The 26144-nt window shown below is 48.1% G+C and overlaps 4 protein-coding genes and 1 long non-coding RNA gene across 5 annotated transcripts; 4 read left to right on the forward strand and 1 right to left on the reverse strand.

Annotated features, from left to right (window-relative positions):
- The first annotated feature begins 240 nt into the window (after positions 1-240).
- On the forward strand, positions 241-4897 carry LOC148125080 (nicotinamide N-methyltransferase-like). The gene is made up of 3 exons (XM_087938696.1): positions 241-487; positions 1033-1240; positions 4287-4897. The coding sequence occupies exons 1-3, from the start codon at positions 280-282 to the stop codon at positions 4711-4713; spliced, it is 843 nt and encodes a 280-aa protein (XP_087794822.1). The 5' UTR covers positions 241-279; the 3' UTR covers positions 4714-4897.
- Positions 1694-3650, reverse strand: LOC148125081 (uncharacterized). The gene is made up of 2 exons (XR_015744617.1): positions 3543-3650; positions 1694-3325 (listed from the first exon to the last, which is right to left on the reverse strand). It is a non-coding gene; the product is annotated as an uncharacterized LOC148125081 (long non-coding RNA).
- A 2297-nt stretch (positions 4898-7194) lies between the features above and the next one.
- On the forward strand, positions 7195-9635 carry LOC148125082 (nicotinamide N-methyltransferase-like). Its single transcript, XM_087938697.1, has 3 exons — positions 7195-7511; positions 8057-8264; positions 9042-9635. The coding sequence occupies exons 1-3, from the start codon at positions 7304-7306 to the stop codon at positions 9466-9468; spliced, it is 843 nt and encodes a 280-aa protein (XP_087794823.1). The 5' UTR covers positions 7195-7303; the 3' UTR covers positions 9469-9635.
- A 564-nt stretch (positions 9636-10199) lies between these two features.
- On the forward strand, positions 10200-16309 carry RBM7 (RNA binding motif protein 7). The gene is made up of 5 exons (XM_087938702.1): positions 10200-10635; positions 11908-12070; positions 12919-13024; positions 13420-13498; positions 14253-16309. Exons 1-5 carry the CDS (start codon positions 10546-10548, stop codon positions 14547-14549), a joined length of 735 nt encoding a protein of 244 aa, XP_087794828.1. The 5' UTR covers positions 10200-10545; the 3' UTR covers positions 14550-16309.
- Positions 16310-17314: 1005 nt separating this feature from the next.
- On the forward strand, positions 17315-23579 carry REXO2 (RNA exonuclease 2). Its single transcript, XM_026709192.2, has 7 exons — positions 17315-17535; positions 18625-18708; positions 19695-19772; positions 20801-20912; positions 21422-21530; positions 21877-21930; positions 23186-23579. The coding sequence occupies exons 1-7, from the start codon at positions 17401-17403 to the stop codon at positions 23310-23312; spliced, it is 699 nt and encodes a 232-aa protein (XP_026564977.1). The 5' UTR covers positions 17315-17400; the 3' UTR covers positions 23313-23579.
- Positions 23580-26144: the final 2565 nt, after the last annotated feature.

Here is a 26144-nt window from a genome sequence, read left to right on the forward strand (position 1 = left end):
AGCCAGCAAAGACAAAGGTATATTAATGCTCACATCAGGAAAGGAGAAACCAGCAGTTGGTAAAAGTAGTTTTGTGATGATGGAAGAGTCTTGTCTACCAGAAATATGCTTCCTTTTCAAAGGAGAACATCTTGTTTTGTTAAGATTAGGTCAGGGGAGGTCCTGGCTTCAAATTATTGGCAAGACACTCACGCTGCAATGTGCAAAGGTGAACTTTGTTGAGAAAGCAATCTGTAAGGGACATAAGGAGGTGGAGCCAGCAAAGACAAAGGTATAATAATGCTCACATCAGGAAAGGAGAAACCAGCAGTTGGTAAAAGTAGTTTTGTGATGATGGAAGAGTCCTGTACAGGGAAAGATTTCTACACTCAGCATTTCGATCCCAGAGACCATCTGGAAAAGTACTACAAAGTTAGCCTTGTGGACGATGGAATGGGTCAGTTTGTAACCTTCTTCCTGAAAGGGGCCCACAGGGCCTTCACCCTAGGTAAGTGTTGACTTTCCCAGCTTTAACCTCAAGGTGAGGGACGCTTGTTGACCTGAGATGGTCAGGAGGGGCCAAGAGGCAGATCTCAAAGTCACGCTTCCGTCTTCATAATTCTGCGGATTGTAACCTGCCCCACTTAGACGTCCTCTTCAGGCTACAAACAGCCAAGGAATGAAAGTAGCTTACAAAAGGCAGATGCCAAAATAGTCACAAACATCCCTTCCAACCCTGTGATTCTATGTTCTGTTACTTGAACTTTTCTGCAGATTGATCTAGACATGAAACCCAAGGAAGAAGTTCCCCCAATCTCTTTCACATTTATTTCTTCTTGACGTAGGGGAGAAAAGGTGGGTTGGGAACAGGTTCATGGGAATGCTAAGAAGGAATTGCTAGGTGGTAAGGTGGTCTACAGAATGGTCTTTGGAGAGTCTCTGGTTCTTCTGAGGCAGTGTAGATGGGGAAACTATACAGGGCCCTGTAGCAGATAACAAAGGACCCAAAGCAAACTCAGTTTGAAAAACTCTGGTTGACTTGATGGGCTCCAGATGGCATCAAGGGAGACACCCTCATCGACATTGGCAGTGGCGCATCCATCTACCAGTTCCTCTCCGCCTGCGAGTCCTTCCGGGAGATCATAGCCACCGATTACGCTGACCAGAACTGGGAGGAGATGCAGCAATGGCTGAGGAAGGAGCCGGGGGCTTTCGACTGGACCCCCATTGTGAAATACGTCTGTGAGCTGGAAGGAGACAGGTAGGTCGAGGAAGAATGGAGCTTTTCCTCTGAAAGTCTTTAAGGCTATAAGATTAATTTAGATTCAACTACAGAAGGCAACCAGATCCCTTTCTTTCAACTTTGGCTAATCTGTCCATGGATGAAAATGCAGCAGATTTTGCAATCAGGAACTTTACAGGAGAGTAATTGTGCAGACCAGAAGAGTCCACATTGAAGGAGGAAAGGGGACTCACTCTCTTTCAGAAAGCTTTGCTAGCTGCTGCTGAGTTAGATGTGCCCATTTTGCTTGCAAAGCAAAGCGGCAAGAAATCCAGTTTCTTCTGAGCTGATGGGAGGGGCTGGACCAGTTGTTCCAGACTCGGGTCTGTTTCAATTCTTCTGCGGGGCTTCAGAAGGATCTGCAGGGTCATCTCCTCCTCATCCTCAGTGGTCCATGTCTTCTTTGGGCCTCCCCTTCCCAAGCTCTCTCTCCTGGGGCGACCTGTATCTTAGTAGAGTTTCCATCTCTGTTTCTTCTTCTTTTTTTTTTTTTTGGAACAAATTTTATTAATTTTTACAAAACAATACACAAACAAAGCATAATAACATAAAAAATCTTTTCTGAAAAAACCAATAAAACATCTTATTTAAAGACAGAATAATTCCAAATTATCACATTTCCATACAAGCACAATTTAATATAGATATTTACCTTATCTGTTCAACTTCATATCTTATCCCAGCTTCTCTTTATTTCTCCCTTTCCTTCTATTATTCAAATTATATTTCTTTTACTTTAGATTATATACATTCTTTATATCCATCTGTCTTATTTACAATTTCATTATTCTCTTCCAACATTCTTCTTACATTCTTCTAAGATTTTATTAATTCAAACATAGACATACAAAACACAAAACATAAATACCTAAAACTTCTTTTGGAAAGCGGCTTACTCCGGGATACCTCTTTTTATACAGACATAAATCAAATTCATACTCAGTTAATATACTGTTTCATATCTTAATTAACATTCTGTATTTTCTATATATTTTCTCTCCTCTATTCACTCTCATAATCCTATTACATTTATTTCATCTCATTTTAAATAATTGTATCTTTTGTCTGTTCTCTTCAACTATCTATTTATCTTTTCTTTCTAATACAATATTTCTCCTGTAATCACTGTTTGAAGTATGACAACTTTTTATCTTTCCCCTAGATTTAACACTTGAAATAATACATACTTTCCATACTGATTCTGCTTAGCACAATACTACATTTTGAAACAATAAAACAAAAATAAAAAAGGGATTGAGTTTATAGTATAATCAAAACAATATTCCATAGAAAATTAGACTCTATTATTTACTCTTAAACATTTTATATATTCCCTTTAATACATTATTAACTCATAATATTTCAATTTTCTAACTCAGCTTCAAATACTAATATCTACAATGCAATCTTATGTACTTTTGCAGAATCGTATATTTTTTTAAAATTTAGATTTTACCCTTTATCTCTGAAAAAAAAACCTTTTTTTTAGCATCTTGTTTTAAACCTTTATGGCTTCTCTTTCCTTTTTCCCTTCCTTTCTTACCAATTCTGGTCTTTTTGCCTCCCCATCTCTCAAATTCCACTTTTTTTTATCTTCTCTCTCTGTTGTGTTTCTTTTTTCTGTTGCTTTCTGGCATTGTATCAATTTTTCATCTTATTTTCCCCTTTCTTGGTTGCTTTTTTAAGATCTAAATTCTCCATTTTCTTTCCCCCCGCCCTTGTTCTTTTCAGCTGTAACTTTTTGTCCATTAAAGATGGCTTCTCCTTCTTCATCCCAGGCCTCTTGTTCTTGTATTTCTTGATAAGTGGAAATCGCCATTTCCAAAAAATGAAAGATAGATCCAAGAGAACTCTTGCCTTCTTGTTTCTCTTTCTGTAGCTTTTGAAATTCCATTTGTAATTCTTGCACAGATAATGCCATTTTTTATTTTTATTTTTAAGAGAGCAACCCAAATGTTTTTAGTCTTTCAAGAATTAGTTCCCCAAAAGTCACAAAGTCACAAAGCAATCCAAATCAGAACAAATTGTTCCATTAACACTTTCTTCTTCTTTTTTTCCCTCCTCCTGGGGTGAGATTCAATTAGACAATTTCAAAATGATTTTTAGAAGCCTTATTGTCATTAATTTCTAATCTTATAAACTTCAAGCAGTCTTCTTCAATAAAGTCTTAAAATATGTTTTTTACTTCTTCCTTCCCACTTATAGCAATAGACTTTTAATTTTTAATTCCAATGTTCCAAAATCTTTTATCCCCTTGGCTTTAATTTTTAGGTTTATTTACCTTCTTTGCCAAAGCAGGTTTTCCAAGTTTCCATCAGCTACTTCCGTAGGGAAGGAGAGTGAAAAGCAGTAACTTTCCATTCAACTTTCTTCCGCTGCTTGCACAGTCTTTCTGGGAAACAATGTAGCAATAAAAAAGGCAAATTTCCAGGTTTTAAAGGCTCCTCTTTGTCCTGGTTCAGCCAGAAAAAACTTTCACTTTGTTCCTCCTGCGCGATCTTGTCCAGCTGCAGGCTTCTTTGTGGTGGCCATTGCTGACCGCCGCTCCACCGCCTTGGGAAAAGGGGGTTTTGCCAGCTGGGGAAGGGGTCTGCGACACCCCCCAAACCCCTGTCCAGGTCCCCCATATCTTCCAAATCCAAATGGATTGGAGGCACTTCGGCAGTGAGCGCAGCAGGGATCGCGCGATGTCGCAAATCCCTGCCGCTGCCGAAGCCTTGCAAACCAGAAGTCCATCTCTGTTTCTTCTTTTGTTGGACTTAGAAAGATGATTACTCTGAGAGAGGAAGTCCACACATTTGAGAGTTGCCAAGGTTGAGAGACACTGTTGCAGACCTTCCAGGTCCCAGGGTGATATTTGAATCCAGGCAACAAGGAATCCATGCACAGAGAAGGCCTTTCCTCTTCTTGAAGGACAGCAGACCTGGGAGACCTGGCCTATCTCCATTCATAAAAAGAAGGGCAACTCCAGAGTGACCAAGGTTTGGAGGTAGGCAGGTCATATTCTTCCTGTCTTTATCCCCAGGGAAAAATGGCCAGAGAAGGAAGAGAAAGTCCGAAGAGCCGTCAAGCGGTACCTGAAATGCGATGTGACCCAACCCAACCCTTTGGCCCCGCTGGTTCTTCCGCCCGCAGATTGCCTGCTCTCCTGTTTGTGCTTCGATGGGGCTTGCAAGGACATCCCCACCTACCAATCAGCTTTCAGGAACATCAGTTCCCTCCTGAAACCGGGGGGGCACCTCCTGTTTTATTCGACCCTTGAAGGGCACTACTACACGGTGGGCCAACATAGGTTCTTTAACATTTACCTGGAGAAGGAGATGGTAGAAGAGGCAGTGAGACAGGCTGGCTTTGTCATTAAATGGATTGAAGAGACCAGGATCAAGCACCCCCCACCCCAAGCAGATGGGAAGGGGCGGTGCATCCTTCTTGCCCAGAAATGCAGTCCGTGAAAATTAGGCAGTCGTTGTGTTACACCCAGACTTCTTCGACCATTGTTATGATTTTGTTATACAAGTTAAGGAAAACACATATCACATGCCTCCTGGGATCCTTCCCATGCCTTTCCTAGAAGGCGCATAGGAAGTGGTGCACAGGGAATGACTCTGTGTGTAATAAAGTAGTGTCTTGCCTCTGCGTTTGTGTGTTGGTTTGTGCTTTCTTTGCATTGTGTCCCCCTGTTTTCTATGTACGTGGATTCTCTCTGGATGTGTTGCCCTGGGCTGTCCTTGGCCCTGCCCATTCCGAGGCTGCCCTCCCCTCTTCTCGGCTATCAGCCAGTGGCCAAGGGGTGACCCCGTCTTTGGCTGCTTTCCTCCAAATCAGAGCCATCCCTCCCTCCTTCCCTCTCTGCTGCCCCAAATCACCAGCAACGCTGAGCCACTTCGAAAGCAGAGACAGCTGAGCCACAGGGCCACTGCTGGCCACCAGGAGAGGAGAGAGCAGCCTCCTTCAGCCCCTTTGGTCTTACCCACTTTGCCTCTGCCCAGTGCCCCGCCCCTAAGTGTCCCCCACCCACATCTGGTTCTCTCAGCATTATGGAACACATATTGCTCTCTGGTTCTTTGGCCAGGCAGGGCCAGCTGTGTTTCCAGACTTGGTCTGCAGGTGGGGTCTTTCCAGGAAATGAGGGAGGCTGTTTTGCAAAGCAGCTGCATGCCAGAGCTGGTTTAGGCTGATGAACCAATCCCCTCCTCCACCTTGATAAGTCCCGTGCCCCTCTTGGCATGGCTCAGGCTGCCCAGAATGCTGCAATCTGTAGAGGCAGAAATTATGGAGGAGGTCAGGACAAGGAACCGCAGCTGGCAAAGACGCAGGACAAGGCATAGGTCTTCCTGCACTCGTTCCCCGAAGTGGTGGCCGGTGGGCAAATGCTTTGGTGCCAAAGGAGAAAAATGATGGGTTGGTGCAGAGCTGAGCTGCCTTGACAGTCAGTGTCTGCCAAGCTCATTTTGTGCCCCATCGGACGAGTGAGGCAGCAGGCGTTTCTTTGGTGCTAAAGTTGCAGGCTCTTCCTGGGCACAAAGGCTCCTTCTGAACCCCAGACAGCCCCAGGCTCCGCTGGGAGTTTCAGCTGGTTTTTACGACTCTGGAAGCTTCTTTGGTTCCTTGGCTCAAAGCTCAAAGATGGGTAGAGTTCAATTCCTGGAATCCCCCTCTGAAAATAAGCTATGACAATAATTGATTTACTCCCAGTGAACTGAGCAATGCCCTTCTTATAAGAGTTCCTCATTTCAGCTCCCTCTTTGGCGCCTTTGGCGTGGCATCCAGGCTTGCGACCCTGAATGCCTCTGAATGCGTTTCTCTCTGCTCTGCAGCCTTCCAGGTCTCTCACTAGACCAAGACAGGATGCCACAGCCAGGAGACACTGCAGGCATTCTGCTGCCCACTGCAAAGCTGCATTCCGAGGAATGTGGCCCCTTGCGTTGGCATCTGGTCCCCAAATAGAAAGATCGTTACTTTCCCCGGTCCTAAGTGCCAAGGAAGAGTTGGGCATGCGTGGAATTGGCCTTTATCTCCCATGAGGCGGGAGGGGAAAACCTGCCTGGTAACATACCACACTGGGCAAGGAGCCAGGAGAAAGGGTGACTCGCTGGAGCAGTGGGGCAGCCAGGTGCAACAGGAGAAAAGCATCAAGCCCAGAACAGATGTTTTCTACCCCAGAAGTCGAACTGTCAGAAAAGGGAAGAGGACTTGGCTTTTTGGACATCTGGCCCTGAAGGCTCTTCTCTGGCCTGCCTCTTCTACTTCTCCTGACCTCTGACCAGAGGATCCACCACTCCTTCCTATCCCCATTGTTTTCTTTCCCCGGAGAGGGGTGGGGTCTTCTGAGGTCTCTGTTCCAAGAGAGAATATCAGGTTGCATAACAGGAGGAGGCCAAAGAGCCCTTCTAGCATTATGATTCTATGTTCTGTTGTCCCAAAAATGGGCCAGCTTGGCGCAGGAGCCAATCAGAGCCACACACGAGTGATGGGCTTTTGCAAAACTTTCATTGAAGCCCTTCAGCAAAAGGGTCCCAGCCGCTAAAGGAGCCGAGACCCTGAACAACAACAAAGCACGGTCTTTTATACAATCGAATACCAGAAATAGGAGCGTAAAAATGTCACAAAGCTATGACTTTTTATGGAGTTGTACCGTGCTTTAGTCTACGTGTCTTTTGCCCTTGCTTGCAGTTTCTGCAATTGATCCATATTTGGTTATTCTACCTCTATTGCCAAGACTTCTGACTTCCCATTCAGATTTTGGGTAGGTCTTATCTCATTGGCTCCATTTCAAATTGACATGTTATGCAATCACATTCTTCTAATTTATCATCCGTCCCGGGGCTGGGGGTCTATTGTTTCTTAGTGGGGGATCCACCAGCCCCATGCTTCCTTTTCAAAGGAGAACATCTTGTTTTGTTAAGATTAGGTCAGGGGAGGTCCTGGCTTCAAAATTATTGGCAAGATACTCACGCTGCAATGTGCAAAGGTGAACTTTGTTGAGAAAGCAATCTGTAAGGGACATAAGGAGGTGGAGCCAGCAAAGACAAAGGTATAATAATGCTCACATCAGGAAAGGAGAAACCAGCAGTTGGTAAAAGTAGTTTTGTGATGATGGAAGAGTCCTGTACAGGGAAAGATTTCTACACTCAGCATTTCGATCCCAGAGACCATCTGGAAAAGTACTACAAAGTTAGCCTTGTGGACGATGGAATGGGTCAGTTTGTAACCTTCTTCCTGAAAGGGGCCCACAGGGCCTTCACCCTAGGTAAGTGTTGACTTTCCCAGCTTTAACCTCAAGGTGAGGGACGCTTGTTGACCTGAGATGGTCAGGAGGGGCCAAGAGGCAGATCTCAAAGTCACGCTTCCGTCTTCATAATTCTGCGGATTGTAACCTGCCCCACTTAGACGTCCTCTTCAGGCTACAAACAGCCAAGGAATGAAAGTAGCTTACAAAAGGCAGATGCCAAAATAGTCACAAACATCCCTTCCAACCCTGTGATTCTATGTTCTGTTACTTGAACTTTTCTGCAGATTGATCTAGACATGAAACCCAAGGAAGAAGTTCCCCCAATCTCTTTCACATTTATTTCTTCTTGACGTAGGGGAGAAAAGGTGGGTTGGGAACAGGTTCATGGGAATGCTAAGAAGGAATTGCTAGGTGGTAAGGTGGTCTACAGAATGGTCTTTGGAGGGTCTCTGGTTCTTCTGAGGCAGTGTAGATGGGGAAACTATACAGGGCCCTGTAGCAGATAACAAAGGACCCAAAGCAAACTCAGTTTGAAAAACTCTGGTTGACTTGATGGGCACCAGATGGCATCAAGGGAGACACCCTCATCGACATTGGCAGTGGCGCATCCATCTACCAGTTCCTCTCCGCCTGCGAGTCCTTCCGGGAGATCATAGCCACCGATTACGCTGACCAGAACCAGGAGGAGATGCAGCAATGGCTGAGGAAGGAGCCGGGGGCTTTCGACTGGACCCCCATTGTGAAATACGTCTGTGAGCTGGAAGGAGACAGGTAGGTCGAGGAAGAATGGAGCTTTTCCTTTGAAAGTCTTTAAGGCTATAAGATTAATTTAGATTCAACTACAGAAGGCAACCAGATCCCTTTCTTTCAACTTTGGCTAATCTGTCCATGGATGAAAATGCAGCCGAAGGGATTTTGCAATCAGGAGCTTTACAGGAGAGTAATTGTGCAGACCAGAAGAGTCCACATTGGTGGAAAGGGGACTCACTCTCTTTCAGAAAGCTTTGGTAGCTGCTGCTGAGTTAGATGTGCCCATTGTGCTTGCAAAGCAAAGCGGCAAGAAATCCAGTTTCTTCTGAGCTGATGGGAGGGGCTGGACCAGTTGTTCCAGACTCGGGTCTGTTTCAATTCTTCTGCAGGGCTTCAGAAGGATCTGCAGGGTCATCTCCTCCTCGTCCTCAGTGGTCCATGTCTTCTTTGGGCCTCCCCTTCCCAAGCTCTCTCTCCTGGGGCAACCTGTATCTTAGTAGGGTTTCCATCTCTGTTTCTTCTTTTGTTGGACTTAGAAAGATGATTACTCTGAGAGAGGAAGTCCACACATTTGAGAGTTGCCAAGGTTGAGAGACACTGTTGTAGACCTTCCATGTCCCAGGGTGATATTTGAATCCAGGCAACAAGGAATCCATGCACAGAGAAGGCCTTTCCTCTTCTTGAAGGACAGCAGACCTGGGAGACCTGACCTATCTCCATCCATAAAAAGAAGGGAATCTCTAGAGTGACCAAGGTTTGGAAGTAGGTGGGTCATATTCTTCCTGTCTTTATCCCCAGGGAAAAATGGCCAGAGAAGGAGGAGAAAGTCCGAAGAGCCGTCAAGCGGTACCTGAAATGCGATGTGACCCAACCCAACCCTTTGGCCCCGCTGGTTCTTCCTCCCGCAGATTGCCTGCTCTCCAGTTTGTGCTTCGATGTGGCTTGCAAGGACATCCCCACCTACCAATCAGCTTTCAGGAACATCAGTTCTCTCCTGAAACCAGGCGGGCACCTCCTGTTGAATTCATCCCTTGAAGCGCACTACTACACGGTGGGCCAACGCAAGTTCTCAGCCCTCTACCTGGAGAAGGAGATGGTAGAAGAGGCAGTGAGACAGGCTGGCTTTGTCATCAAGTGGATTGAGGAGATCAGGATCAACTGCCCTCCATCCGAAGCAGATGCAAAAGGGCGGTGCATCCTTCTTGCCCAGAAATGCAGTCCGTGAAATTTAGGCAGCGGTTGATGTAACACCCAGAGGCTTCCCCAAACATGGTTAGGATTTTGTTATACAAGTTAGGGAAAGCACACATCACATCTCTTCTGTGATCCTTTGCTAGGAGGTCCATTAGAAAATGGTTTTGTTTGTAATAAAATATTTTGTATCTCTCTCTGTGTGTGCGTGCTGGTTTCTGCTTTCCTTGATGTGTACAGTCGATCACCTCGTTGGAAGAATTTTCCTTCTGGGTTCAGTTCCAAGTGGGGGAAAAGGCTCTGCGATTATAGAAGTTGGTTGGAAAGAAGGTTTATTGATGAAGAGGATCACACGCCTTGGAAATTCTTGGCGAAGACAAAAAGGGGAAGAGATGCTGAGAGTGCCTGGGTTTTTATTTTTTTTATTTTTTTATTTTGTCAATTGCTTACAAGATAATAGGTATAAGTATAAACATAGTTATGAATACATGGATACATATAAGAAAAATAAAAAGAAACAATAGGACAGGGACGGTAGGCACTTATACACACCCCCTACAGTCCTCTTAGGAATGGGGTGAGGTCAATAGTAGACAGTCTGAGGTTAAAGTTTTGGGGGTTTGGGGAACAAAAATAGAGAGTCAGGTAGAGTATTCCAGACATTGACCACTCTGTGGCTGAAGTTGTATTTCCTGCAATCAGGTTTGGTGTGGTTTATCTTGAGTTTGGATCTATTGTGTTTTGCCCTCTGTTGAACTTCCTGGGCGACAGGAAGAATGCCCTAAAAAAAATAAAATCATTTTCAGACGGTGCTGCCTTTTTTAATATAAAATCCTCCCTTCTCAATCCCACCTGGGACTCCCGCAGAGAGGGCGGGGACACGCATTCCAATCGGGCTTCCTCCGCCGCGCGCTGCCAGTCTGACCTTTTTGACTCTCGTCGCTCGCCTTCCCTCTCCGGCTGTCCGGAAACCGAACGGTCGTTCTGCGCCCGCGCACTTCGCGCGTTCCAGTGGGGGGGGCGCCGAGGTTCCGCTCTTCTTCTTCTTCGTCTTCCTCTTCGTCTTCCTCTTAACGCGCATGCGCCCCGGAGCCGAGGGGCGGCGGAGGCGATGGGGGCGGCGGAGGCGGACCGGACGCTCTTCGTGGGCAACCTCGACCCGCGCGTGACCGAGGAGCTGGTCTTCGAGCTCTTCCACCAGGTACGGGGGCCGGAGGGGGGAAATCGCCGGGGTCGGAGGGTCTTCGGGGGTCTCTCCTCCTCCCCTCCCGGCGCGCCGCTGAACTAGGCCGCCGTGGGGGCAGAGAGCGCTTCCTCGGAGGCCTCCCCCGGACCCTCCGACACCCCGGCTGAGGAAGAGCGCTGAGGGAGGGGGGACGCTTTAAGGATGGCGCTCGTCCGTCGCCCCCCCACCGCCCAAGGCCGCTGAGGGCGTCCCGGGATCCGGCCGGGGGTTGGGGGCTCTGGCCCCGGGGATTGTGGGGGGGCTCGTGGTGGGAGCATCTCTGCGCGGGGAGGCCAAAGGCAGCGAGGGTCCCGGTGGGAAAGAGCCGCCCGAGGACGCGGGGAGGAGGAGGAGTTGGGGGAGGAGAAGGAGTTGGGGGAGGAGTTGGGGGCGAATCCTCCCCTCCCCTGCTTGGATCTCCCCCAGCCCTCCCCTCCCTTGCACGACCCCCTCCCTCTGCGCCTTCCAGGCCAGGACTGTGAAGGGGATAAGAGTCGCGGGGGGGCGGGGGCTGGCTTCTTCCAACCGGGCGAGTTTAAAGAAACGCCCCAAGGATGGAGTCTCTCATAGGGCAGGCTTTGCAGGGAGGCTCCGTTCAGCTTCATTGACAATAAACGATTGATGGATTGATTGATTGGATTGATTGGCTTGAAGGAAGAAGAAGAAGAAGAAGAAAAGGCTTGTGCGCTTCCGCTCCCAGAATCCCCCAAGCAGCTCGGGAGACCCCCTGAGTTAAAATGCCCGATTTCCCTTGGCATGCAAAGAAAAGGGGGTGGATTTCTGCTGCTTTATTTGGGGGTGTATGTTCCCCCCCCCCTTTGTTGGGTTGGTGCGTTTTTTCCAGGGCAGGGTCACTGGTGGCCTCCTGAAGAAACCTGGCGGCTTTTCTGCCCGTGAGACTAGCCTGAGCATCCTTCCAGGGGGACTTTTTCGGTGACTTTTTCAGTGTTTCCCTTCTCACTTAGGGAACTCTGGCGGCTCCCAACCGTTGGAATTTCTTTCCATCCATGTTTGCGAAAGTGAGAGACTTTTAACTCGCTCTTTTGTTTTCAGGATGTTTTTTAGGATGTTTTTAAAATCTAAGCATAAGGGCGTTCGATGTTGAGGAAGTGTTTGCGCCATAACAATATCCTCTGCTTGATTGGCAGGTGCTGCCCCTCTTTGAAGGTTTATTTGAAATGCGGGCGTGTTAAGTGACTTGCATCCAGGTCTGTTTTTTAATGTAACGTTTTGTTTCTTGGTTTGCAGGCAGGCCCAGTCATCAAAGTAAAGATCCCGAAGGACAGGGATGGGAAACCAAAACAGTTTGCATTTGTGAATTTCAAACATGAAGAATCCGTTCCCTATGGCATGAGTCTGCTTCATGGGATCAAACTTTTTGGGAGACCGCTCAAAATTCAGTTCCGATCAGGTATCCATAAAATGTGTCAAGCAGCCTAGATGATCTTGGCAAAGTAGAAAGATTTTATCGCTTTTCTTAGAGCTAGTGTGTAAACTGTTAGAGCAAAGTGCTTTGTGTAACCATGCTGGATTAAACAGTTGCCAAATCTTTAAGTAGAAGATACGATAATAGTGAACACCACATTGTCTGTGTATTAACGTGAACTATTTTTGAGAAGAGGCTGCTTTGTCAGTCTTGAAGAACCATTGCTGGGATCAGCTTAAATTTTAGTTAATTTTATATTTAAATACATGATGCATCTAAATATTACAAAGATCCTACAATCATCGCCCTACAAATGACTATTTTGCTTCACTGAATGCTGTATGCACTTTGAGTTGTTCAGTTGTGAAATATAATCTGCTGTGACCACAAAACATTCTTCTTAAAACAAATTTATTCCCAATTCAGCCCCATTGCTGAAATGAATTCTGGAGTCTTGGTTTCAGTATGTTGGTATTCTTTAAATCTCACTTCTGGTTTAAACAAAATATGCGAAATCAACTTTTGCAGAATGGGGCTGGTGTATTTGAAAGAATGTCCTTAGTTTTTTTCAGCTCAGGACGGCTCATTTCCATCTAACATGGGATTGCAATTAAGTTGGACTTTGGTGTCTTTAGTGTTGCATTGCGATTGCATTGTCACCTACTGGGTATTTCAGAAGGTTGCAACATTTGTTTTGGAAATGTGTTTGTGTGCTGTAGTAGTTCTCTGGTGTGATACTTCAGAGCCAGTTAATTGCTCCATCTTGGCTGCTGGCATCTTGCAGTTTGTCTCCCTCAAGAGTCCTTTAATTCATCTTCCAAAATGTCTTCCAGGGAGCAGTCATGCATCTCAAGAGGTCACCTCACCCTGTGCCCCACATGGATTTGCAAACGGAAACCCTTCCAGCCCACAGCTTCTGGCAGCAGCGCACAGCAACAGGTAGCCTTGTGTGGACTTCTCTGCTGGCTTTTAAACTGGCCTAATTTGGGGGGGTCTAGTTGGGGTGGAAAATGAAATTCATGAAATGATAGCACTAAAGTGCAGAAGCCGCGCGCTATTTAAAAGTATTTCAAAACCACTTATTAAAATGTTCTGATACTTTTCAGAACACTGAATTGCGATCCATGATTTGAAATAATTACTAGGTCTCCTGAGGCATTTGACAAATGTGCCTGTAATAAAACTGGTTAATTATATTTTCTTTAAAGAAGTGCTTTAAACATGGTAAATTTACAAATATATGGAATGTGGTTCCTTGGGAAAAATAAAATAAAATTGAATGTCAACTTTATTAAGATTAATACAGCTGATTTCTTCTGGTTTTGACTGAACAGGTTTGAGAGGAACACTGAGAACATGTCAGCTGGCCAGAGATCTCTCTCCTCTCTGGACAACCATCAATTGAAGGCTATGGTGAGTGGGCCTCCCCAGTGTGATTTGGAAGAGGAACAGCACAGATCCCTTGAGGGGTCACAGATGGGATGTGAGCCTGTATTTTCCTCTGGGGGGGGGTGGGATGGGGTGGGGGGGTGTCCTTTCTTTACATGCCGAATTCCTGCAACACCAGCCATCTTTATTTTGTGCTGCAGTTGCCTGAAGTAGCATCAAATCTGACAATTCCACCCGCTTTCCTGCATTCTTCCCTGCATGGTAACTGGTCCCCCCAAGTTTTATGAGTGGCTCCAGAGGAAATCCTTGTACATGTTTATATGCAAGTGCAGTAAAAAAAAAAAACCCACCAAAAGCGTTACATTGATGGCCCATATTGTCTCTTCACCGTGCTTGCTACAACTTTATCTTTCTCAGGCCTCCTCCTCCTCCTCCTCATTGGCTCCCTCTAGAGTGGGGGGTGGGGGCGGGGGTCTCCAAACTTGGCAACTTCTAAGACTTCCGTGGACTTCCACTCCCAGAATTCCTCAGCCAGCCAAGGCCAAATGTGGAGACTGCTGCTCTAGATCTCTGCTCAAAACGTTTTCTCCTGCCCTCTTTGGCTTAGCAGGCAATACTCCCACCTCTGCCCTTCCCCAGCAGGGCTGCAGTTGAGGGCCGAGAGCCTTCCTGCCCTTCCTCGGACACGGGGGTGGTGGGGATTCTTCCTGGCCGCAGGGCCCTCCTCTCCTCACCCCTCTTGCTGAAGGTGACCCAAGCTTCTTGCCTCCCCACCCAGATGACTTCGGCCTGGCAGCAGGTCCCGTCGTACGGCGGGAGGCACAACTCTCCGCTTCCCGAGTCTCTGCCCGGAGGCCAGCAGGGTTACTCCTTCCCCTGGTCCTCCGCCTCCCCAGCACACTGGCGCTCGGAGCCTCCCCGCAAGGGCAGAGCCAGCTCCCACCCGTACCAGTCTGGCCACAGGCACCACGGCCAGGAGCAGAGGCGGCTTGCGGACTGCGGTTCCAATTACTCCTTCCGGGGGAGCCGGGAAGACCATTACCACGACGACAGGAACTATGGAGGCTGGAGCTGAATCACAGCAGCTGGGGTTACCGCGATGGGGGATGGCGCTCCGCCCGCCACTCGCAAGTATTTGGAGCGGATTTTGCGTACATTTCTTCCTATTGGTTCTTTCCCTTTTTAAAGCTTCCTTTCTTCCCTTCACGGAGAGCTTGTAGGCAGTAACTTCACAAGTTACCTTTTTTAAAAAGAAAAAAAAAGTTTTATATATCTATCATCTGCAGTATGTATTTTGAGAGAAAAGAATTTTTGAATTGTATTAACTTCCCCTCAGGGTTTAGACAAAGAGAGAAAAAACAAGTGCCACACTTTTAAACGGATAAAGAAAAGAAGACATTGTGTTTATTTTATAAGGAAAAAAAAAACGTTCTGCTGCTTTGGTTTTATTTTAAAACCAACGTTGGTATTTTTATAGCAAGAGCCCCTGAGGTGGTTCTGGTGTTGCTCAGAAAAGGGCCGGGAAGGAGAAAGTTTGGTGGCCGTTGATAATTTGGGTAACCATGTTTTGCTGCGGGAATGAAGTTACTGAATATTCGTTGTATTAAGTGTTTCACCTGGTGAGATCTACAAAGGGAGCAGATTTGCCCAAGAATTTGATCACCTGTAATGAAGGATGTGTGTTCTTTACACTGACAGTCTCATTGGGGTTTTTTATAGCTGATCTGGTCTGGTGGTTTTTATATCAAGGAGACCCTGCAGTATCTTAAGTGATTACCACTTCTCAGGAAATTATTGCATGCTTCTGCCTCACGTGGAGAAAAATTCAGATTGTTTTGCAAACACTTTGAAAATTAGAAATTTCTGATTTAGGTTAAGTTAGAAAATCAATATTCAAATGAAATGAGAAAGAGGTAAGTATTGATGAGAATATGCGCCCATTGCAAACTTGTAATGAAACATTTCATCATAAAATGACTGGTTCCTGATGAGAGCTCAAAATGCTTAGTAATTGGAGAGTGAAATCTTGCTTTTCCGTCCCCCGGGTGGGCTACAATCTTCACGCTTCCCACCCCTCACCCCTGCCACCCCGCTTCCTGGCTAAAATGCCATCAGTGCATGCAACTCTTACTTCTTTGTATTCTGAGAAATCCTGATTTGGCACAAGTGTTTTTCTGGGAGCACTTTTAATGGTAAGAAACTAGCAGGCCTAGCTTTCACTTGGCTTCCGGGTGCATCTCCGGTGCTTCCTTTAAACGTAGGCCGTTGGGACTGGTAATTCAGTGTTTGTGTTTTCTGGGCACACGTAAAACACATAGGTTGTGTTTCAAATGGCTGCTTGGAGTAAAATTAGTACCCAGTATTTGCAATTGGGGTACGTTTCACTTGGAGCCATGTGATTTTAGGGAAGAAGCAGCCGTTTTAACCGGGTTCATCCTCATCTCTTCCCTACTACTACAGTCCCAAGATGACTATTATTCTTTCTACCAAACAGAATTCCTGAAAGAACAGGACTAGGGTTTTATTTTGCTGCTGTTGCTGCTTGCTTTTTCTTTTTTTTCCAAGAAAGTTTGTTAAGCCTTGGTTATACTACATGTCTGAAGGGGTGGGATTTTGTTAATATTAATGTTGACAACATTGTTCATATACAGGAAACATTTTCTACTAGTATTTCAATGACCTTGCTTTTGATGATGCCGTAAATTTAAAAAGCCCCTAAAATTCATTTCTAACATTTTCCCAAGAAATATTGTTGAGAGTATTAAACATGCCCTTCCTTAGGCTTATGTATATGTATATAATGACAAAAAATAAATAATTCCTTTCTTGTAAAAACTGTTGTCTGTGTGTGCAAACAAAATCTCCTGGGGTCTAAATTGAAAGCTAGTGGTTCTTTTCAGTTTTCCAAAAGTATTTGCCTCTCATGTGGAGTCGGCTCCGTGCACCTCCCCAAAAATGCCTGCCTAGTTTGTCTACTTTACTCTCCCTGTTCCCCTAAAATCTAAATTCCTGGAGAGGCTCTGACAGAATCGATCTGCCCCCAAGAGAGGCTGCATGCTCTGGATGTCCAAATCTTGCCTGGGGTGGGTATTAACCTGCCCCTCTGTTCTTTCTCTTCAGTGATGCTATATTGCTTTGTTTCTGTTCCTACCATTATTTCTTTTCCCTGGGGAATTCGTACTCAGAAAAAAAAGAATGAATTTGTTAAGATTGTTAATGACAGTCCGCAAAGGGTGGGCTCTCTTTTCCCAAGCGAGGCCCATCTGGGCTGCACCGATTTCCTGGGGTGAAATATGCCACTTCCTTCATGAGCCCTGGGGCCCCCCCGCCCTGGGGCAGGGAAAGCAGCTCCACAGAGCCCCCACCCAAAGGAAGCTCAAAGGGCTTTGCTGCCCATCCTGTCCTTTGACACGCAGCCTCTTGGCCCCTCCGCCTTCCCCTTGCAGTTGAACTCCAAGTGCTTTTTTAAAAAACTGGTCAGCCATAGAGGGAGGGCAAAGGTCGACCTTTGACATTGACACCCCCCACTTCCTGGTCGCAGCTGCAAGCTGTCTGCCCCCCCTCCAAACCCAACCCTTGGCAGGCGGATCGCCTTGGCCCAGAGCAGCCCATTGGGGGTGGGGGGGAAGCAGCTGCCCATTCCCTCCTTCCCCAGCAGGGTGGAGCAGGCGGGCATCTGGGGCCGGGGCCCAGGGCCCTCGGAGGCCGGTCCCGGGTGGCCCTCGGACCTCCAACGAGGATGCTTCCGCCTTCGTTTAGGGGAGGAAGGGGGGGGGCTACTTTTCCCGGCATGCTATGCATGGCGCGGCCGCTGGGCGTCGGGCTCTTTTGAGGACTCCGTCTCCCGGCAGACCTTGCGGCAGGACTGGAGCCGGCGGGTTCGGTGTCGCGCTGCCTGCCGGGAACGGTAGTCCCTTTCGGCGGGGATGCGTGGCGTCGGCGGAAGCGCCCGCGGCTGGCTGCGGCTCTGCGGAGGAGGCGTCCCGGGGCGCGGCGGGAGGCGAGCGATGGCCGAGGCGGCCGCCCAGATGGGCCAGAGGATCGTCTGGGTGGACCTGGAGGTAGGGAGGAGGCAGGAAGCGGGGGGGAAGCCCCCCAAACCCCATCCCACGGGAGATCCGCCCGCCCGCCTGTCCACTTGGGGTGCGGGGCGGCTGGCCCCCTCCAAGGGTCCCGGGGGCTGGGAGGGGGCAGGCAGGGGGGATCTCCTGTATAGGGGGCTTCCCCCCTCCTAAAGCCCTCAACCCCCCCCCTCTTCTAAGATGGGACCCAGCATCTCCCTCCACAATTTTTTTTGGGGGGGGTCTTGAATCTGGGGATGCAGCTGTGCCTCCTTCCTGGGCTTTTGCTGGAGGGAGGGGCTCTCAATCCCCCCATCATAACAGGCAGAAGCCAATGAGGGTGGGGCGGGGGGGTGGCATTCAGGGGGTCTGCCCCATGAATTCAAGCAGAGGGCTTCTCCCCCCCCTTTGCTCCCTATTTGATGGGCAGTTGGCGTTTTCCTTTGGGGCCGGGATTTGCCCCTGTCTTTGGGGAGACCCCAGAGCTGCATTGGGGTCTCCGCCCTCCATGGCCCGCTGGTCCAGAGCTGGTCTGGCTTGACCCGGCAAGGAGCTTTCGACCCTCCCAATGCCCAGCCCAGCTGTAAGCATCCTCCCACCAAGGATGGGAGCCCTCCATGGATGGCCCTTAGACTTGCAGGGGTCTCCAGCCTCGGCCACTTTAAGACGGGTGGACTTCCACCCCCAGCTTTGCTGGCTGAGGAACTCTGGGAGTGGAAGTCCACCCACCCGTCTTAAAGTGGCCACGGTTGGAGACCCCTGATCTAGAGCAAGGGTCTTCAAACTTGGCAAGTTGAAGAGTTGTGGCCTTCAACTCCCAGAGTTCCTGAGCTAACATGACCAGAGGAGGAATTCTGGGAGTGGAAGTCCACCCGTCTTAAAGTGGCCAAGGTTGGGGAACCCTGAGGTTCTCCCTTCCGAGTGTCGCCTTCTTCCCTTGAAGGCAGGACGGTGAATTTCTCCTCCTTTCTCCTGCTCACCCCCCACCCACTCTCCTCCCCTGTCTCCCCTTCAGTTAGTGAGTCCCTGCTTAAGGCCAGGGCTAATTCCCATGCTCTTCCCCTGGCTGCCTTTGCTTCTCGGACACAGATGACCGGCCTGGACGTTGAGAAGGACCAGATCCTGGAGATGGCCTGCCTGGTCACAGATTCAGGGCTGAACATCCTGGCCGAAGTAAGTTGCTATCCTGACGGTCTCCCCCTGATGGGGGGGCCCTGGGGGGAATGTCTGGAGGCACCCAGTTCCCCTTTCCCCGCCTGCCAGGCCCAGAGGTTCCCAGCCTGGAGAACGGCTGATGCCAAGGGGGCAAAGGGAAGATTAAACCGGAAGGCGGACTGGCTTACAGCTGTTCTCTCTCCCTGTGGCTTCTGAGGAGACGTGGATCCCTCCGCGGCCTCAACCTGCCGGCTCCCTCAAGGACGGACTGCCTCTTCCTCCTCTGCACCAGAGAGGTGTATGCCGTGCGGAAGGAGCGATGATGAAACCTTCCCTGAAAAGGGAGGGTGGCCTTTTGACTGCTGTGTTTTTAAGTGCTTTCTGTTGTTCTCTTGGGCTCATGACTATCACTATTAATCCTCCCATCGCTCCTTATCATCCCCCCCCTCCCACTTGTGGCTGTAGGACCGTAACCTTGTCTCTTGTATCCTTACGATCTATATGGACTGTTTCCTAGTAGGATTTGATTGCTTATTGCACCCAGTCATTAAGTGTACCTGATGATTCTTGACTTTTGCCAAATGTCTCTCTTCTTTTATGTACACTGAGAGCATTTGCACCAAGACAAAGTCCTTGTGTGTCCACTCACACTTGGCCAATAAAGAATATGCTATGCTATGCTATGCTATGCTATTCTATATTCTATTGTCCTTCCTTCTTCTATTCAACTCCACTCTATTCTATTCTTTCTTATTCTATTCTATTCTTTCCTATTCTCTTTTCTTTGTCCTTTCTTATTCTATTTTATCTTTCCTTTCTTCTTTATTCTATTCTGTTCTGTTCTATTCTATTCTCCCCTCTTCTATTCTATACTACTCTATTCTTATTCTTATTCCTATTTCTATTCCTATTCTATTCTTGTGAGCTGCCCGGAGTTAGGGTTGGTCAGTTGGATGGTCATATAAACATTCATTCATCCATAAATGTCCTCTCTTGGTTGGTAGGGTCCTAACCTGATCATCAACCAGCCCAATGAGTTGCTTGACAGCATGTCAGACTGGTGCAAAGAGCATCATGGGAAGGTAAGATCTCCAATTTCCTAGAATTTTGTGCTCAACTGGCTTCCTCTTCTCGGTTTCACCATCCCTCCCCCTCCTCCTCCTCCTCCTCCTCCCTAGGGTCCCCTTCTGCCCTCCTGAGGAAGGGACCCTTTTCCTTGAGGGAAAGCTCAGTGGCTTTGTAGCCCAGAGGGGGGCAACCCAGCACCGCTCTGAGGTCAGCCCCGAAGCTGCAGCCCGGCAGAACAAAAGTTGGGGATTCTGAGGTTGCTCGTTCCTGCTGGAACCTGATATTTGAATTTAAATCTCTTTCTCAACCCTTCCACTCTTTATGAGGGGAACTGTGGCAGGAGCTCATGTATGGGAAGGCCAGTGAGGCTTGTGTTGCAAAGGAATATCCCCCACCCAGCCATGGGGCCACCAAGGTCTTGTCCTGCTGTGAATAATTGGAAGGGAGCCTTCTTTTTGGGGTCAGAGGTCATGAACCTACACAGGTAGAGACGATTCCGGGCCCTCGGTTGAGGAACATCAACAAGGAGACAATAGCTGTCTGGGAATGCAGACAATAATGAAAACAAAGTAGTAGACTTTGTCCAGTTGGATTTCTCTATGACAGAAGTCTTCAAACTTGACAGCTTTAAGACTTGTGGACTTCCAACTCCCAGAATTTCCTCTTCCAGTTATGTTAGGAATTTTGGGAGTTGAAGTCCACAAGTCTTGAACGTGCCAAGTTTGAAAGCCCTGGTCCTGTGTATCTCAGCAACTTTCTGAGTGGTGGGCACCGCCGGCCATCTTGCGCGGGTTCCCCTGGAATGGGGGTCTCTAGAGATCCTTCAGAGGCTCTGGAATAATAGAGCCCGCTGAGCCTTCCTCAGACCCTTTCTGGCATGTTCAGGGGTGCCCTTATTCCGAAATTTCCTCCCCCAACCCTACTCCGAGCCCCTGTCTTGGGCAACAGCCTTCAGGCATGGGTTCCTTGAAGCCTGCGGGGGTTGGGTCCGAGCGACTCTCTTGACGATGCAGCTTCACCTCTGCGTTCTCTTCTCTCCCAGTCGGGTCTGACCAAGGCCGTGAAGGAGAGTACGATCTCCCTGCGCCAAGCGGAGTACGAGTTCCTGTCTTTCATCCGACAACAGACTCCGCCGGGGCTCTGCCCTCTCGCAGGTTGGAGCGGTGAACTTGGCCTCTTTCGTTCGTTTCAACCGGAGTTTCCCAAGTTGGGCAAGGTTAAAAGGCCACGTGGACTGCAACTCCCAGAAGCCCCCAGCCAGCAGGCTGCCTGGGGGAATTCTGGGAGTTTGCGCAGCTTAAGAGTGGGAGGGAACCCCACTATGGTGGCTGGCTTAAGGGGCTTTGGTGTTAATGGAGAAGACCCCCTGGAAGAGAATGCCATGGGCTGCCTAGATGGGGGCAGGCCAATGGGGTGGGCAGGCAGGGGCTCCTGGGGGGGGGAGGAGGAGAAGAGGGCAGCCAGGACTTGATTAACTCTATACTTGTTCCCAAGCAATACAGGACAACCTTCCATTTAATGGACATTTGGCTTTAAGGGACGTTTAGTCCGTTAAATCCAGAGCCGACTGTATTCAGTAGAGATGAAATGTTGGCCTCTGCATTTTTCTCCGTCTCCTGGCTGAGAATCCTGGTTTGACTGGCGGGGTTTTGCTCCCGGACAGGAAACTCTGTTCATGCCGACAAGAAGTTCCTTGACAAATACATGCCGCAGTTCATGAAGCATCTCCATTACCGGATCATCGACGTCAGCACCGTGAAGGAACTCTGCAGGTGAATAGGAGGCGCCCTCCAGAATTCCTAGCCAGGGGTCCCGGTTGGCGGAACGGTGGAATTGGGAGACTCCCGTGGGATTAGCAGAGGTTGGGAAGGGGAGCTCAGGGAGGCAGGGAGCTCCCGTCAGGAAAATAATACACGTTTTCAGTAAAATAAAAACGCATTTGCAGGCCTGAAATGGTCTTCGGTGAAGCTGATTTCTGGCCCAGGATTTGACTCCTGCAGTTCTTCCAAGCTTCTGCAGACCCTCCTTTGGTGTGGCTTCTGCATGCAGGGTGTGTGTGTGTGTGCGTGCTTTGGCTTCCTCAGCATGGAGACCGGGGCGTCCCTCTTTTCGTTTCAGGCGCTGGTACCCTGAGGACTATGAGTTTGCTCCCAAGAAGTCTGCTTCTCACAGGTGAGGCTGTCCAAAGGGGGCCTGCCTGCTCCTAAACATCCAGCATTTCATCCCTCCTGCTTCTTCTGCGCAGCCTAATTTAGGCAAAGGGTTTAAGGGCAGCTGGCAGAGTTATTCCTGCCTGCAGCACCGAAGGAAGGGCTCCGTAGTCTGCAAGCAGGGATGGTGGTCTCCTCCTCCTCCTTCAGGGACGTTGGGGTTTCAATTTCCAGAATGCCCAACTGGTAGGAAGGGCCACTTTGAGCATCTCCACAGGCCGAGGGGCTGGGGGAAGGCTGGGTCAAGTTATCCCATCCCATTCCCTTCTGAAGGCTTCCCAGCCTTTGAAGCTGTGAGTTGGGAAGCGGAGTCCCCACGAAAGTGTGAGTTGGCAAGGAACCGTTGGAAAAGCTGCTCCAGTGCTAGGAGATAGGAGTTGGGGGTCTCCTCTGAGCCCCACCTGGTCTGAATTTCTGGGAATAACGTGGAGAATGAAACTGACCCCCTGTGCTGTCCAGACAGTATATAGCTAATAGGGAATGGGGATAGGTCGTTAGGAATTGGGAGCTATCCCTTTAAGGGAAGGCATCCTGGGAAATGTAGTCCATGTCATGTGGTCACTGAATAGACCCTCGGTGGGTTGGGGGAGGTTCCTTCACTCTTGCTTGGACCCCAGCATTGTGCTGATGCCTCTCCCCTCTGTTCCACTACCATCGGATGAAAGATCACTATCCTTTTACACCATAAAGTCAGCTATGCAGAGAATTGGACATTGAGATGAATTTCAACGTAACTGTGAGTCATATTTGAGGATGCCTGATGATTCAATAAAGAGACTTTGTATGGATGCCTTTAAGAAAGGGCAGAACACACACCCCCGCCCCCCCCCCCGCCCCCCAATTCCCCTGGGTGGCACCATTCCCAGATATTTGAGCAGGGGCTCAGCTTGGACAACCGATCAAAAGGCTTCGAGATGTAGCCGGGTTAGAAACCGGCCTGGTGCTGGCGTTCCAAAACGCAGGCTGAATGCTGAAGATGGGGGTGAAGAACTCGCCAGGCATTTGAAGCGTAGCAAAGATGAATCTCAATAGAATTTCCTGCCCCTATTGAGAGTGCAAAACCTGCGTTTGTATTGCTTATTTGTTTCTTAAATTTCTACACCACTCCTCTCTCACCCAAGTGACTCTGGAGAGTTTGCTAACCCCATCGTAAAAGAATATAAAAACATGTTTCCTTATCCGTAAAATATATTTTTCCTGGATCGTTTTATTTTTAGAGCCCTGGACGACATCCGGGAGAGCATCAGAGAGCTGCAGTTCTACAGAAATAGCATCTTTAAGAGGAAAACAGATGAAAGGAAAAGAAAACTGGAAAACGGAGAAAGCGAACAGTCTATTAGTTGATCCCGCATCCCCGTCCTTCAGGAAAACCTCCAGAGCCCAGGGCAGTCTTCCTGCGGAAGAGAAGAACTGCCTTTCAGCTCCGTCGCTTTCTCAGAACGGCGACGTGAGAGGATCCCGGAGGGGAGAGGCATTTCAAGGCCTGCCTCTGCCACTCGCTGGTTCTTCCGTTCAGAAGTACCGAATGCTTGCGGTCCTCGGAGAAGGGCCTGCATTTGGCCGCAAACAGCCTCAACTTGTTTTAGAATTAAAATCGACCTCCCTGCAAAATGGTTGCCTTTTTCCTTGTCTTCCGTGGCTCAGTTCTGGTTCAGGAGGAGGAGGAGGCTTAACATAGCCCTTAAAAATGGTTTTAACAAAAACAAAACCCAACAAAAACTCCAGGTTAATGTTAAACTTGAGATAGAAGCTCAGCAATGATTTTGAGTGGGCATCTGTGATCCTTAATGGTGTTTTTGCTGCAAGGGATCTTCGTTCTCTAGTTTTTGTTCTCATGTTTAAAACCAACGTCCCCTTTCAAATATTGTTTTAAGTTGGGCAGCCTGCACAGTTTTCCCTGTCCAGTGCGGGGCCCCCTTCTCACCCTCTCTCTCTGCCCCACGGCTAAGCCTGCAGCCGGGAATGACCTTCCTCAGGTTTAAACAGCTCCTTGGAAAATGACCCTCCAAAGCGTTTACTTTTGTCCTTTTGTTCTTTTTCGCTCTCTGGCTTACCTGTATTTCGACCTCCAGAGCTGCTTCCCCAAAGATGCCGACTGACAGCGCTACTAAAGGTGCCCAGGTGTGCAGGAATTAAAAGCAGAAGGAGCCAGACCCGGCAAACGAGTCGCCGCCTTCCTTGTTAAAGCCACGGTCAATTCATTAACTGGGCCTGCACAGCATCGTTTCCCGAACAAACCTTGCTGAACTTAATTCATGTGGGCTTCCAGCTGGAGGGTCTTGTTGGGATTAGAGAAGGAGATAGGCGTGGAAAGAATGGGCCTTAGGAATATCTCATGTGGACTGGCTGGATCCGCACTGTTGTCACAAATCCTGCAAATTAGTTGTCATTTTTGAAACGGCCACTGAAAATTTCATCTTGTTCCAATAGTGGGGGTTTTGTCGTTGCACATTTAATTTGACACCATTTTACATGGGCACTTACGAAAGGCTTGCTAGAAGTATGAAGCAAAACATTCAGTCTTCGTGCATGTGTGGTTTTAGCTGGAGTAGCCTGGGTCCTATACGTGGCTTGTAAGTTATATAGACTATCTAGATATTTACAATGTAGAACGATAAAACATGCAATTTCCAAAGGAAAACTTGGTTCATTTCTTGCAGTAAGAACCTCAAAGGCTCTAACATCACCTCAAAGGACGACAATATTTTTATTTATCAAGAGATGAAGGAAGGAAGGAAATGGGCTTCACCTTAATAATTACAGTTTGGTACTAACGTTTGGGAATTACTTGGGAACTGCGCCCAAGATCTGGACCTCAAGGTCTGCCCCTCTGCTTTACAAAACCTCAGTTGGTCCACTTAAGGTGAAAACCTGCCACTCAGAGATGCTGGATCAGTATGAATTAAAGGGTTTAGCAACTCTTTAACCTAATTGCCTAAAGATGGTCAACCAAAGTGCTAGCATCTCATCCTTAATGCCATCCCTGAGACCATTAAAATCTTACGATCTGATTAACAAATGATGGATTACATTGTTCAAGGCAGTTGGACTGTTTAAAACTCTGGGCAGAAAGGCCTTTATCGTCCTCTCCCCTCCCCTGAAAAAAAGAAATATAACTTTATTGTTTGGATATTTAAAAGCCACAGCAACAGATGAGTTCTGGCATTCAGAACATTCAAAACGGCAGCCTTCATTTGGAACATCTCCAGAACGTCTTTCCTGCAAGACAAAAGCCCAGGTGGATATTATTTATATGTTGTGAATTTTGCTGTTCAAACAGAACATTTGGAAACTTTGCTGCTGGCAAAACCGCATTTTCAACTGATTAATTTGGGAGCGGGGAGAGCGGATTGTTGCTCGGTTGGGGGGGGTAGGTGTTCAAATGAATACAGAACCAGATTACCTTTATCTGATCGAACAAATATACCTGCAAGCAGGAGAAAAGTCCGCTGGGTTTCCCCCCTCCCCTTCTCTGGTTTTCCTGCTGTCAGTCCTCAGGTATGTTCACCTAATGATGAGCCTGTCAAAGTAGCGAAGAGACCCAGGTAGTTTGTGGAGAAGCTGAACCATCAGGTCTTCTTCATTGCAGTTTACTGACAGGTGGACTCAGATAATGATGGGAAAGCTCTTGAAATGATGTAACCAGGTAAGAATTCTTGACTCATGCCACCTTTTCAAGGAGTTCCATGAAATGCTTTGTTCAAACTACTCAGAGGTCATGGGGCAAAACATCCCTTCTGTCAGTCACTGCTGAGCTTTGGCTGCCGGTCTCGATGAGGGAGCTGAGCTCGCCTTCTGTAAAGAGAACAACGCCCATCTTTCAGAAGGGGGTGACCCCTGGCACCCCTTTGGGTAGAAAGGAGGACCCTGGTTGGCTGGGAAGATGGCCCTGGTGATGTCCTTCAGAACCTTCTCAAGAGGACTTCCAAGAATCTGAGAAGGGGGGCCGATGGCAGCAAAGTCCAATGGACGCAGGGGGCACTCGGCATGGAAGCAATTGGTGCTGGCTGGGGGTTTTGGAGGTTGTAGTCCCAACATCTTAGGAGGAACTTGCTTGAGTCAATGTGGTTTACAGCCAAGATATATACAGTGTTTGCGCCAGCATATTGTACAAGTAATTATGAAATAAACAACGAGGTTTTCCCTAGATCTTACGGGTGCTAGAACCATGAAGAA

Source organism: Pseudonaja textilis, chromosome 9 (assembly GCF_049901715.1).
Source record: "Pseudonaja textilis isolate UNSWEBS1 chromosome 9, rPseTex1.2, whole genome shotgun sequence".
NCBI lineage: Eukaryota > Metazoa > Chordata > Lepidosauria > Squamata > Elapidae > Pseudonaja > Pseudonaja textilis.

Bases quoted from the DNA above. Each gene is read 5' to 3' on its own strand.
- LOC148125080 (XM_087938696.1), top strand. From the start codon at position 280: ATGCTCACATCAGGAAAGGAGAAACCAGCAGTTGGTAAAAGTAGTTTT. The intron at 488-1,032 runs GTAAGTGTTGAC...GATGGGCTCCAG, and splicing joins CCACAGGGCCTTCACCCTAG to ATGGCATCAAGGGAGACACC. The intron at 1,241-4,286 runs GTAGGTCGAGGA...CTTTATCCCCAG, and splicing joins TGTGAGCTGGAAGGAGACAG to GGAAAAATGGCCAGAGAAGG.
- LOC148125082 (XM_087938697.1), top strand. From the start codon at position 7,304: ATGCTCACATCAGGAAAGGAGAAACCAGCAGTTGGTAAAAGTAGTTTT. The intron at 7,512-8,056 runs GTAAGTGTTGAC...GATGGGCACCAG, and splicing joins CCACAGGGCCTTCACCCTAG to ATGGCATCAAGGGAGACACC. The intron at 8,265-9,041 runs GTAGGTCGAGGA...CTTTATCCCCAG, and splicing joins TGTGAGCTGGAAGGAGACAG to GGAAAAATGGCCAGAGAAGG.
- RBM7 (XM_087938702.1), top strand. From the start codon at position 10,546: ATGGGGGCGGCGGAGGCGGACCGGACGCTCTTCGTGGGCAACCTCGAC. The intron at 13,025-13,419 runs GTAGCCTTGTGT...TTGACTGAACAG, and splicing joins GCAGCAGCGCACAGCAACAG to GTTTGAGAGGAACACTGAGA. The intron at 13,499-14,252 runs GTGAGTGGGCCT...CTCCCCACCCAG, and splicing joins ACCATCAATTGAAGGCTATG to ATGACTTCGGCCTGGCAGCA.
- REXO2 (XM_026709192.2), top strand. From the start codon at position 17,401: ATGCGTGGCGTCGGCGGAAGCGCCCGCGGCTGGCTGCGGCTCTGCGGA. The intron at 17,536-18,624 runs GTAGGGAGGAGG...TCTCGGACACAG, and splicing joins TCGTCTGGGTGGACCTGGAG to ATGACCGGCCTGGACGTTGA. The intron at 19,773-20,800 runs GTAAGATCTCCA...CTTCTCTCCCAG, and splicing joins GCAAAGAGCATCATGGGAAG to TCGGGTCTGACCAAGGCCGT.